General features: G+C 32.0%; 1 protein-coding gene across 2 annotated transcripts in view; it reads left to right on the top strand.

Annotated features, from left to right (window-relative positions):
* Positions 1-13,403, top strand: part of LOC118195467 (LIM/homeobox protein Lhx3-like) — a 259,960-nt gene that overhangs the window by 208,328 nt on the left and 38,229 nt on the right. Inside the window, exon 1 of one of the 2 annotated variants that reach the window (XM_035366792.2) lies at positions 2,970-4,226. The exons of the other annotated variant lie outside the window; for it this stretch is intronic. Within the exon in view, the coding sequence (XP_035222683.1) occupies positions 4,106-4,226 (121 nt within the window). The 5' untranslated portion in view covers positions 2,970-4,105. Of the gene's footprint in view, positions 1-2,969; positions 4,227-13,403 lie in introns of those variants that run through there. 2 annotated transcript variants of the gene reach the window in all.

Genomic DNA, 13,403 nt, shown 5'->3' with positions numbered 1-13,403 from the left:
TGGCATTTTTCTCCTGTTATGATTGATGACAATATGTTTATTTTTAAAAACATTTCACTTTCAATGCAAACTTTCATTTAAGCAAAAGAGCTCTGCTTGATATTTTACTTCATTATATCTATATCGATGTATACAGAGATATATGTACAAAAAGATGGGATATTCAGTATACAGTGGAGGCCAAAATTGTGGACACTTTTGGAAATTTTTATGTTTTGGAACTTTGTATGCTTATAGAAACGTTACGTTTCACAAAATGCAAACTTGTATTTATCATTTTAAAGAGAATTTATTACTGAATTCAATACAAAATACAAAATTCAATTATTTGCAATACAAAAAAATTAAACGATAATAGTTATCGATATACATTAGATAGTGATGATTGCAGTGAGTTATCAGTACTTAGTAGGGTACCCTTTATTTTTGATTACAGCTTCACATCGACGTTTCACTGACAAGAGTTTTAAGCTCTTCTTTCGTTATTACGTGATGCCAGGAAACAATTATAGCCTCAATTATTATAGCCTTTTATTTGAGGAGCGCCTCATTCAGGCAAGAGTTTTCAAACGGCGCCACAAATTTTCGATAGGATTGAAGTCAGGACTGTTTAATGGCCATGACAACAATTTAATGCTCTTTGTACGAAACCACTCTTTCGATATTTTGGTCGTGTGGGAAGGAGCAGAATCCAGGTGAAAAATAAACGAAGCATTGTTGTGAAAGAGATCTCTGATGGAAGGTAGAAGTTTTGGTTCTAGAATAGTGTTCATGTATTTTCTGGCATTCAGTGTCCCATCGATGACATGAAGGCGACCAGTACCATCTGCTGACATGCATGACCAAATCATAACACTAGCTGGGTTCTTCACAGTTGCTTGAATGCAGTCAGGATGTAGCTCTTCTCCTATTCTACGTCTTACATATTTTCGCCCATCACTACAGAATAACGATATCTTAGTTTCATCACTCCATATAACTTGTGACCACTGTGATCTGTCCAATTAATTTGTTTCTTTGCCCGCTGTAGTCTTTTTTTTTACGTTGCTGAAAATTAAGATAAGGTTTTTTTCGTGGAATTCTACCTCTCAGTCCAACATCTGTTAATCTTCTCTTGATTGTTCTTGAACTGACAGAAACACCAGCATCATTCAGATCATTTCTGATGGCCGCTGATGACATTTTTCTATCTTGGAGACATAGTCTTTTTATTCTTCTGTCATCAATAGATGTGCACCTTTTTCGGCCTTTTCCTTCTTTGTTTTTTATTGAATTTGTCTCCTGATATCGCCTCTATGATATCCATGAAATTGCCTCATTTATACTATTATACTTTATTGCGAAAATATGTAAGACTATATGCGCCAATCGAATGAAATACTATGCAGTTTTCCATTTTCCATCTGCATCTCCCGATATTCAGTATATGTACACATAAATAAATTACTGTATAAATGAATGACTAGTAGAGAATAAAAATTCAATATATACTAAATTCTCTTTCAAAACTGGGAAAGAGCTTTACTTTTCTAGTGGATGTAATTCGGTCCTTTTTTGTGGTGCAACCTGAGCAAAATTCTCCGCGATGAGACGGCTAAATGACGCATGGGTTTGACCATCCCTACGGATACTTACCTAACAGTGTCCTGCTGTCGGAAGTGTGTATGTGGTGATGGGAGAGAAAGAATGAGAGGATCAACGTACAGAGACTATGATTAGTCTTAAGTCATTTATATAATTTATAAAATTGAGTTGAATTAAGACATATATTTTTGCATTTTCCCCCAAAACACAAGTTATTATTATTCCCAGTGTCTTTCAATATCTGAGGTACATCTTTGACACAACATATTGCCGATGTATTTATCTTTTCTGCTGTCTCAGTAATCACTCCCTGTTCCACAAATTTCATTGCCATCACAGTTCAGTTCAATTGACGATAAATATAGAAACATGGTGAGTTACTAGTGGTCAATAAATAAATCAAAGAAACAGAATCTTTTGCTTTTCTTTATTTATTTTTTAGACTGCGAACTCATCTTGCAATTATTTGGTAATTAATATAGTCATGATATCATTTAGAAAGTATTCAAATTTTAATTGTATTTTAAAAATAAATTTGTTGTTTGTTAACATACGAATTTTATTTAATGAGTAAAAGAGCTACACTTGGTCCGGGATTTGAATCCCTGCGAATGGGCTGGCTGCATGAGTGACCTCAAATTCATTGCTTATTAATTATACCAACAGTATTTATAAATATTTATTGATTATTTATATTATAAATTACACAAATTAGATAAATTATAAAAAATAAAACGAGACTAAACGTTTAATTAAACTAAACGACTAAACGTTTAAGAATTAAGCAAATCACTTTTAAATTGCTTAATTTATTACACTGATGTGCAATATACTTTTAATTTGAAAAGAGGATTGAAAAATCATCAGTTCTAGAAAATTTTTGATTGAACCTCATTTTTGATTGCCTTAGAGATTGACTTTCCTTTTTAAATTCAATATTTTTCACAAGACACTTCTATCTTAAAAAAAAAAAAAAAAAAAAAAAAAAAAAATGTAGTCCTTTCGAGCATTTAGCAAGAAATGAAAATTCGTCGGCTTTTAAAATTATTGATGCTTTCTGAAATAATTATCCAAACCTATTTGTAATTTAAATTTAATGCCATTTTTTTGTTGTAAACAGAAAAATAGGTTACAGGAGGTGAGTTCAAAAGCTTTTCCTGCGGTATATTTTATCGAAAACACATAGAAATGGCCAACTGCAAAAAGGCCACGCGTGGCCGCATCCGAAATTCGGGATCCTACCGGGCGAGCTCGACGGACCGCGTAATCCGCCGAACATCCAGATTGGTTTCCGTGGAAACGGGTGAAGGCAGCGGCGTCGAATGGCGAGAGCTGTTCGAAGTGACGTCAGAGGCGCGGTAACACGCGCTGGCCGTGGGCCTCTGACAGCCCGCAGAGGGGCAGGCGCCGTCATCACAATCGGCACATCCGATTTTCTTTTTCCACTGGCCGTTTTATTGACCTCTCCAACTCGGAAATGTCGCCTCTTGTTCTATAATTGAATTTCGAAAGGGAAGATCTATCCTTCAAAAACAAACGTGGAGTTCCTTTTCATTGTGGTAGACAAGTAGCTATTTCTGAAACATCGCTTTTTCTTCGAGTTTTCGCCTAATGTTGTAAACTATCATTACTGAGATAATTCCTCAAATATGTGACAGAATACTTCCGAATGAATCTCAAATCATGAAACTAATGCAAGAAAAATCTCTTTTTTTTTTTTTTTTTTTTTTTTTTTAACGAACAGCATTTTGATTACTCAGGTCTTCAATCTCAGTCTATCATTTCAAGGAATTTCGTGTAAAAAAGATTAACAGTTATTTTCCCCTTTTCAGTCAACTGAGATTACTTGAAGATATATCATGAATGAACTAATTTATACCATAGCAAGGAATTTAACGAGAAGAAAAATTTATCCTTAATTAAAGCATCGAACTTGTTGTTTCACGTATTCCTTACCGGCAATCTTGGCAACTTAAAGCAACAGCTTTGACATCTTCAAGCAACAACTTCAGTCAACAACTTTTACACATTTTTAATGCCCGAAGATTTAGACAGCATAAATATACATAACAGCTACTTCAAAGATAATTTGAGCTTCTCATTAGCTAGTTAAGGTTACCTTATTTAGTAACTGATGTATTTGAAAGTACTATTCCGCTGAAGTTACTGATGATGAAAAGATGTTGATGAGTACCATGAATGATCCGAAGAATAGTTTGATTCTCCTTTCGTCAAGCTAACTTTCCATTGTGTGTCAAAGATTTATTTTTTTTGGATTCAGCAACTGTACAAGGCTCTGATCTTCTCTGTTTCCTCATTCTCATTTTCTCTAGAAAACTTTCTTTGCCCATTACAAAACTAAAACTTTAGAAGACTTGTAAAAAGACATTGCAGTTACTGAAATTTACAAATTTTAGTCGTTTTTAAAAACTTGAAAGAATTTAGAAATTTTGAAGTAAGAAGAACGAGTTTGAAGCACTTTCTGATTGTGTTGATGCCTTAATTTTTGAATGAACTATCCATGGTGATGACAGCAGGCGGCAGGCGAGGTCTTCGACCAGACCCACATCGGTCACCACCGGCGGGTGCTCTGGCTGCAGGACCACAAGACATTAAACCTTATTGTCCACCTATGTTATATCGTAAGTACAATATTTCATAACGACTTTTTTCTGCGTGAACCCATACTTTGTAAGTCGAAGTTCATTATCTAGAAATGTTTTGAAAATTCACTGAAAAATACTAAAATAATAATAGTAGTATGTCTAATAATAAGTATTCCACTTTCATTTTCTCGTAACATTAATCTGTTCTGTGCTGAAGAATTTTTTATATAATAACTAACAAAGTATACAGCTGCTGATTTATATCATTATAATTTAATACTCAACGTAGTTTTCATTACTTTTAATAATTATTATTTACTCAAAATTATGCTTTCCGTATATTTAAATATTCTACAGGAAATTTCTAATTTATTCTATAGAATAAATCTCTCAATTCGTGCTGAAAAATATTTCTTCCATTTATTAAAAATTATTTTTCACACAAATCAAACACAAGTCTCAGCATTAAACATTTTGCCTATTACAGTCGACGATCGCTGTGGCGACTCCTTATTTTTGCAACCATTCCTTAACAACAATTGTACTAAAAGTCGACATAATGTTGACTCGAATGTATTAAATTCATTTCTGTTATATCCAAGTTCAAAATAAACAAACGAGGTCTCATTATAAACGGGCATTAGCTGTATAATCTGATAACTTAGAAAAGAATCTTTGTTAAAATGAACATAAAAATTAACTTGTCTGTGTAAGGTAATTAATGATATAAGGAAAATTTTTATATCTTACGGAATGATTTACATTCTTATTTTTGCTGTTTTGAAAACAATTTTAAGAAGCAGATCTAAGCTATGGTATTTAATGATACTTAACTGACTCTTTTCCCCAAATAATCAATTAATGTAAATATCGTGTATATTTACGTAATTATCTATTCGCCTGCCTGTTAGACAGAATTTTCACGATATGATCTAACTTTCAACAGTTATGTCCCATAAAAATTGATAGTCCTGAAAAACAGTGAAAAAGTTTTTAATGCTTCTAAAAATCATGTTAAAAAAATATATATATTTCCTAAGATATCAGGTTATAATCATTATGTAATAAAATTTGTATTCACATTAGTACTAATGTTAATTCCCTTACGGTTTCATTTACTGACGGAGTCAGTTGGTTGCAGGAGTGCTTTCGCAGTTTCGCTGTATTAATATAAACCGGAGTCAGTTTCCATTGGAAAAGTTTATCATAGTTTAAAAATGAATTTCTAATTTGTCAAGGAATAGGCTTTCACTTAATATTTACAACAAAACCCGAAATCAAGGCTTAATTCTTTCATTACAAAGAAAATAAATATCCATTCCGTAGTGTCATAGAATTTTTGTACATTTTTATTAGACGCATTAGAATTTTTTACGTCACAAATTACGATGAATAGAATTTGTCGGATATAAAATTCTGGCGCATCTAATAAAAACAGCTTGAATTATTGAAAGTCATTCTAATGATATAACGAAAACATGCCTTTAAAAGATAGAAAATACTATATATCGTCAGTGTACTCCACAATCATCGCTGCATTTGTTGCTTACATTTATCCACATTTTATGCACTATTTTACGATTTTTTGCATCATAAGGAAAAGACATATATTCTACGAGATAATTTCATAATAATTAGTCCATAGAGGTCCTAAATCGATGTCCTCAAACCTAAGGGCGTATCAAGCCCTCATATTTATGTCGATAACATTGCAAATTCGTGGTTTTGGCATAGTCCGATGATATCTTCTAAAGAAATTCATTAAATAGTGAATGAGTAAAAATGTTCAGTTCCTGTTCCATTTCAAGCGTTAATATTAGGCTTTTAAATACGATTATCATATATGAAAAAGGAGTAACGCTAAATGTAACACGTAACTCATATCATTATTACACAAGTAGAAATATATTTGTTGATTTATCAGATGGCTTAAATTCTGTGAATCTGGAGACGACCCTTAGTTTTTTTATTCAATGTCGTAAATAGGTTTTATGAGCTTTATGGTTATTTTGGGGTTACTAGTGATGAAAGAAAGATTGGATGTGAATAATTGTTTGCGCAAGGAATGACATAAAAACATTCATTCTTTCACATATATTTATTTATAAATGTTCATAATTATTTTGACTTTACTTTTCTAGCTTTTCAGTAAATTCACTAATTATATTTTACTATATTTATTATTACGTACAATTTCGTTAGCTTCCGTGAAAACTTTTTCCCCCTCATGAATAAGCATTTATGGACATTAATTTTCTGCTCGGAAAAGCAATACATTGAAACCAGCGATGAGTGAAGAAACAGCAATACTTTCTCAGCCATACTTATGGAGAAATCTGGTAAAGATATGAAAACTTTTTCCCCCTCATGAATAAGCATTTATGGACATTAATTTTCTGCTCGGAAAAGCAATACATTGAAACCAGCGATGAGTGAAGAAACAGCAATACTTTCTCAGCCATACTTATGGAGAAATCTGGTAAAGATATGAAAACTTTTTCCCCCTCATGAATAAGCATTTATGGACATTAATTTTCTGCTCGGAAAAGCAATACATTGAAACCAGCGATGAGTGAAGAAACAGCAATACTTTCTCAGCCATACTTATGGAGAAATCTGGTAAAGATATGAAAACTTTTTCCCCCTCATGAATAAGCATTTATGGACATTAATTTTCTGCTCGGAAAAGCAATACATTGAAACCAGCGATGAGTGAAGAAACAGCAATACTTTCTCAGCCATACTTATGGAGAAATCTGGTAAAGATATGAAAACTTTTTCCCCCTCATGAATAAGCATTTATGGACATTAATTTTCTGCTCGGAAAAGCAATACATTGAAACCAGCGATGAGTGAAGAAACAGCAATACTTTCTCAGCCATACTTATGGAGAAATCTGGTAAAGATATGAAAACTTTTTCCCCCTCATGAATAAGCATTTATGGACATTAATTTTCTGCTCGGAAAAGCAATACATTGAAACCAGCGATGAGTGAAGAAACAGCAATACTTTCTCAGCCATACTTATGGAGAAATCTGGTAAAGATATGAAAACTTTTTCCCCCTCATGAATAAGCATTTATGGACATTAATTTTCTGCTCGGAAAAGCAATACATTGAAACCAGCGATGAGTGAAGAAACAGCAATACTTTCTCAGCCATACTTATGGAGAAATCTGGTAAAGATATGAAAACTTTTTCCCCCTCATGAATAAGCATTTATGGACATTAATTTTCTGCTCGGAAAAGCAATACATTGAAACCAGCGATGAGTGAAGAAACAGCAATACTTTCTCAGCCATACTTATGGAGAAATCTGGTAAAGATATGAAAACTTTTTCCCCCTCATGAATAAGCATTTATGGACATTAATTTTCTGCTCGGAAAAGCAATACATTGAAACCAGCGATGAGTGAAGAAACAGCAATACTTTCTCAGCCATACTTATGGAGAAATCTGGTAAAGATATGAAAACTTTTTCCCCCTCATGAATAAGCATTTATGGACATTAATTTTCTGCTCGGAAAAGCAATACATTGAAACCAGCGATGAGTGAAGAAACAGCAATACTTTCTCAGCCATACTTATGGAGAAATCTGGTAAAGATATGAAAACTTTTTCCCCCTCATGAATAAGCATTTATGGACATTAATTTTCTGCTCGGAATAGCAATACATTGAAACCAGCGATGAGTGAAGAAACAGCAATACTTTCTCAGCCATACTTATGGAGAAATCTGGTAAAGATATGAAAACATTTGTACATTGAATTTTCGATAAATTTTATACATAATTTTCTTCTATCTATAATAAAGCTACTATAAATGAAATGAAAAAAATGCAGATAAATTTTAAAATATGCTGTAATATCATATCCTGTTCAGCGGTTTCTGAACGCTGAATTCGCAGAAAGCTGTAATTTTAATTAGGGTTCGATTGTAGAAGATCAGCTGCTTAAGCACTTTCATGGTCTTTATGCTTATGATAAAATGGTGAATAAGTTAGAAAGTGGAAAACTCTTAACGTACTAAGTTCACCTTTTCATGAAATTCATCTTAAGAAATCTCTCGTAATTCACTAAAATGACCTAAAATTTACTCTTGAAAGAGCACTTACCTTACTATCAAAAGGAATACAGTAATATAGTTTAAATAGAGTATAATAATTTTATATTAGCATTCATGATAATAAAAGGATTTTATCAGTTAAAGCAATCTTCTAAGTAATTAAAATTTATAAATAATTAATAATCAGTTCTTAGGCGAATTTAGATCCTTTTCAAAAATAACTTTTTTACAAATTAGGGATCAGTCCATTTAGCTTTAAGTTTCATACGAAGCTTTTGCAATAAGATTTTACCGCGTCATAAATCGTCAGCTTCTTCCCAAAACTACTAAATTTTTCCCTCATCTGCAAGTATCAGGCTTCAAAGATTGTTTTAACCCTTGTGATGTTGCGTGGCCCCAACTTGTCCGCAACAGTAGTAGTGACTGCTATGAAATGAAAGTTAAGCAAACTCGTAAGAAGGGTTTAATCCCTTTTTATTTCACTTTAGAACTTACAGTTGCGTTCACTTGACGCTCACAAACTACGCCGACCCGGCGGTGTAACCAAAAATAGAAAAGTACAACTAAAACTAAATAACCGGATGCATAACTAACGAAGTCACTATCTACGAGGCTCTATAATTGTAACTATCTTAACCGCGTTCTAAGATACACCTGAGATTTCAGCAAACTTTCTGAATAAGAAGTTGAAAGATTCAACTAACTGCAGAAGTAGGCACACAGGCTGAAACGCGCGGTTCTTAAACTTCTACCAAGCAACCTTCACGCTCGTGAATCAAGAAGCACACCTACAAACTCGTTTCCCTTCTATTTAACTCAAAATACTTCTGCTAAAAGTTTGAATACTCTGCGCGTTCTACTAAAATTTACATACTCTGGCATTGGCAATTCTAGGGGAAAGTAAAGGCTTGATAGGAAAGATAGCTTAAACTTAAAATAAATGTTAGTTAAAATAAATATAAACCCTACACCCTTTTTGGACGATATGAAAGCAATACACAAAACGAATAATCCGCCTTAGAATACTGTTCGTATAGTATTATTCAAGACAGAATGTACGAAACTCTTACATTTATGTAGTTTTCGATTATAAATTTAGATAATAATTAAGCAAGAAAATGTATTTTGGAACGATTACTCTTCCTATAGAAAAAGATTTAAAAAAGAATATAAAGCATAAGGATTTTATTCGTGAACGAATGAAAACTAATGTTTTCGAGCCATGGTAGACTGTTTACTTTCTTAGCCATATCCTATTACTAATGCACTTTATAACTGCTTTGCATTGTTGGGATAAAGAAATAAGAATATGCGGTCAGTCGTATTGGAGAATTTTCAGATGAAATACATTCTAGGCTCTTTCATTATGATTTACAAAATGAAATAAAGTAAACAGCATAAATATTATCTTTATTATACTCTCGATTCTATCAAATAGTAAGCAAAAACGATAGTTAAAGTCAACCAATTCCATTAAAGGCAAGTAGAAATATCACTAGCTATAGAACCTGTTAAAATAGATGTAATATTAAAGGAAGGACTTCTTAATTGAAAAAATCTGATGTGTACACCACATGACTTCCTTGTACGGAATATTAAATTATACGCATTTTTTCTTGCATTTCATTTAAACTTATTGGATTGAATTAAATCTACTTCGCCGACAGCGCATAAACCACAATAGAATAAATGCATTCTTTAAAATTCACTCTAGTATTTGTTTACCATAGCGACACTCTGGCGCTAGATTCACTTAACAGTATTATATTTCGTTTATATTATAACTCATAATGCACAAAATTTATATCATTTAAAGAACAGAATTTTCTAATCGTTGCCACATGTTCTATTCAAATACTTTAATAAAGCTAGAATGATGTATAAAAGAAATTAAGCAAACAAAACAAGAAATAAACGGTTTTTCATAGATGATTTAGTATTTCTCATTGAATACTCATTTCATATTAATACATTCATTTTCTCATTGAATCACATTAATACAGTTCTCACTTCGCGAGAAGGCAAAAATACATAAAAACTCAAAGTATCTATATTAAAAATTACGAAGTAAATCTTAAACACTTATTTCCCCAAAAAAATTCCAGAAAGGATTAAGCATGATTGGCAATAAAAAATAAAGGCGTTATCTTTGTTGTTGCGAAGCTAAGTTTCTCTAGATTGGCAACAAATCCACTAATCTGCTGTTTCAAATTTAAACAATCAATGGCCGCCATAAAAAAAAAAGGCCTAACAGCACTTAAACAACTTTAAAATTGTTGATAATTCTAAAAATATTGCATACAGATTTACTAAAGGCATAAAAACCTTAACCGGAAGATTAAAAACAACATAATTCAATCGTTTTTAAAGCAAAAACTGTACAATTTACAAACATATAAGGCTAAAGAAACTGAGATCACTGAGCCGAGTAACAGAGTGGATATAATATATAAATATATTTATATACGTTTGGTGCGGCCGATAACAACCAAAATACGAGGTGCACATCTACATGTTATAGCAGTCCTATGTGCAAAATTTCAACGTTCTGAGGCTACTCGCTTTTGAGTTACGAAAGATACGTACGTACTTACGTTCGTACAGACGCCACGAAAAATTCTCTTCAGAATTAATTTTAAAGCAGTTTTATAATTTTTTTGGAGGAAACGAGTCTTTTATTCTGTCCTTACGTACAGATATCACGCAAAAACATCGTTAAATTGCATTCGATAGCGGTCAAAATGGATATTTTCGTTGAAATATGCTGCCTGAAACTTTTCGCGATTACAATACTTCCTTTTTACTTCGTACAAGGAAGTAAAAAGGGATTATCAGAAATAAAATTAAGAATTTTATAATTTATGTTATAAAACTCATACATTTATAAGGTTTTGTTCTAAATGCAATCTTTTTTCCTCTACCATTCTTCTTAAATTTTATTTCATTTTTCTCACTGCAAGATATGTAAATGAGAGGTAAAGGAAGACACATATAAAGACTGTTTCGGTCAGCATGATCAGTGTGATCCATCAGTTCTATATTTAGGACAGGGCTCTGTGGCTAATTTATAAAACTCAAGTTTTATTACAATATGTATTGTCAGTATGATCTCAAGCTGGTGTATTTTTTTATAACTTTGAATGAAATCTTAAGTTATTCGGAACTTAAATTAGTTATCTAAAATTGTATCTCACAAATAAAGTAAACTGAGGATACAAAAGAAGCAAACTGCTAGAATTGGGGAATTTGATTCCCTCCAACACGGAACTTCCTCTCGTAAACTTTGTTGAAATCTTTCACAATATAATAATGCAGTAAATGAAATGATTTTGTGTTTCTTAATGAGCCAAAGTATCCACAGAGATGCTCAGGAAGTAACTTTTGCTTAGTCACATACCAGTGCATTTATATATCTGTTTATATACGAAAAAAGTTTGTATAAATATTAATTAATTTTATGTATAAAAATTTAAAAAACACCCTTGCGTTCTGGTTCTGATGCTAATCACAAGCGGTCAGCAGAGAAGCCTTCTGTTTCTTGGATTATCAATGTGATGTTCTCGCAAAAGAAAGTATTTAAACAACTTTTGTTTGCGTTGAACACAATTTGAGAAATTTCTAAATCAAATACAAAATAAATCCATTTAAGATTTTATTTTCCAAATGATGTTTTTTGCTTTCCTGATCAGACTCGCTTTCATATGAAAAAAGTTTTCTATTTATTTTAGGCCGTACAAAAGTTTGCCTGGTTTAAATTGGGTAAGAAACTAATCTTAGATTAGCTTAGATTTATAGATATAGCATAGATGAATAAAATTTTATCGATTTCAAGGGCGATTAGACGTTGCTTTCTTTTCTTCAGCAAGAACAGTTTCTTAACTTCCGTTATGGCAATGATCGGGAGGTGGTCTCAAGTTCGGGTACCACATGTATATTCACTGAAGTAAGTATATTAATTGAAGGGCATGTATAACTACTGTACTTATATAACATGTATAACTATGACTCAATGAGTCATTCTTCATAAATTTGTTTACTGAAATCATTTTTTTTTTTTTTTTTTTTTTTTTTTGGCAAGTTTACTAGGTAAAGCAATATATTGTGCAAAGATGGAAGAGCAGCTATTCTATTTATAAGGAAATAAGCGGATCAAAGCGAAAACAAAATGCAGTGCCATCTGTCGAGAAAAATGGCAATGGAACATCAACAAACAACGACATTAAATTTTTGAAAGCTTTGGGAAGAACTGGGTATTTTGTTAGTTAATATAAATTCCAATCCCTTCTTAATATTTTCTGAATTTTAATATCATTTTAGTATTTTTCAGTTTTCACTATTGTTTTCCTAGACAGATGGCGCAAGGTTAGATTTCGATTTCCTCTGCCTATACATTTCTGTGTCAATAAGGTTATGTTGCTACTTCTCTCTTTGTAAACATTTTTTGCCCTTGACGAATATGTCTGATTCTCTCAAAATCGCTAGTTTTATTCAAAATCTGCACCAATCTTAAGTTGCGTGTCTGTCTTCTCCATTATCAAATAAATGAAGATTATGTATATATATATAGATAGATAGATAGCATGTGTATGCATGTATGTATGTTTATATTATCCTCGCCTGTGGAAAATCGACAGTATCTGCAGCTACAAAATTTTGGCTACACATTGTTCTCCTCTCAAACGTACGCACTTTAAAGCCCAAATTTTAAATTTAGAATTTGTTTTTGCTTTATTTCATATTTTGTATGAATTTATGACTTTTTGATTAAAAACTCCGTGATTTAAAAGCGAGCAGTGTTGGAAATAGAACATTTTAATCTCCAGCGTTAGCTATTGCCATTCCATAATGTAAGAGTCCATTGTGCATTGTCCATAGTCCATTGTCTTTCAATTTTAATCAACGAAATTAGCTATTTAAAAGCCACGTGTTGCCATTGCTTACTTTTATCTTCTATGCACAAGCGTGTTGCAGATCACTCAAACACAAGATATTTAAATTTTAAATTTAATTTGTTTTTTACAAACAAAGCGATTTAAAAGCAATAAACGCGGTTCGTAAAAATACTTTTTCTAAGTTATAATTTGATTAATTTAAATAATAATGCATTTAAATGATGAGATATCTAATAATAAATATTGAATATTTTA

This window comes from Stegodyphus dumicola, chromosome 1 (assembly GCF_044657685.1).
Source record: "Stegodyphus dumicola isolate Sdum_Otavi_A_Nest chromosome 1, ASM4465768v1".
NCBI classification, from domain to species: domain Eukaryota; kingdom Metazoa; phylum Arthropoda; class Arachnida; order Araneae; family Eresidae; genus Stegodyphus; species Stegodyphus dumicola.
This window is presented reverse-complemented; position numbering and strand designations above follow the sequence as displayed.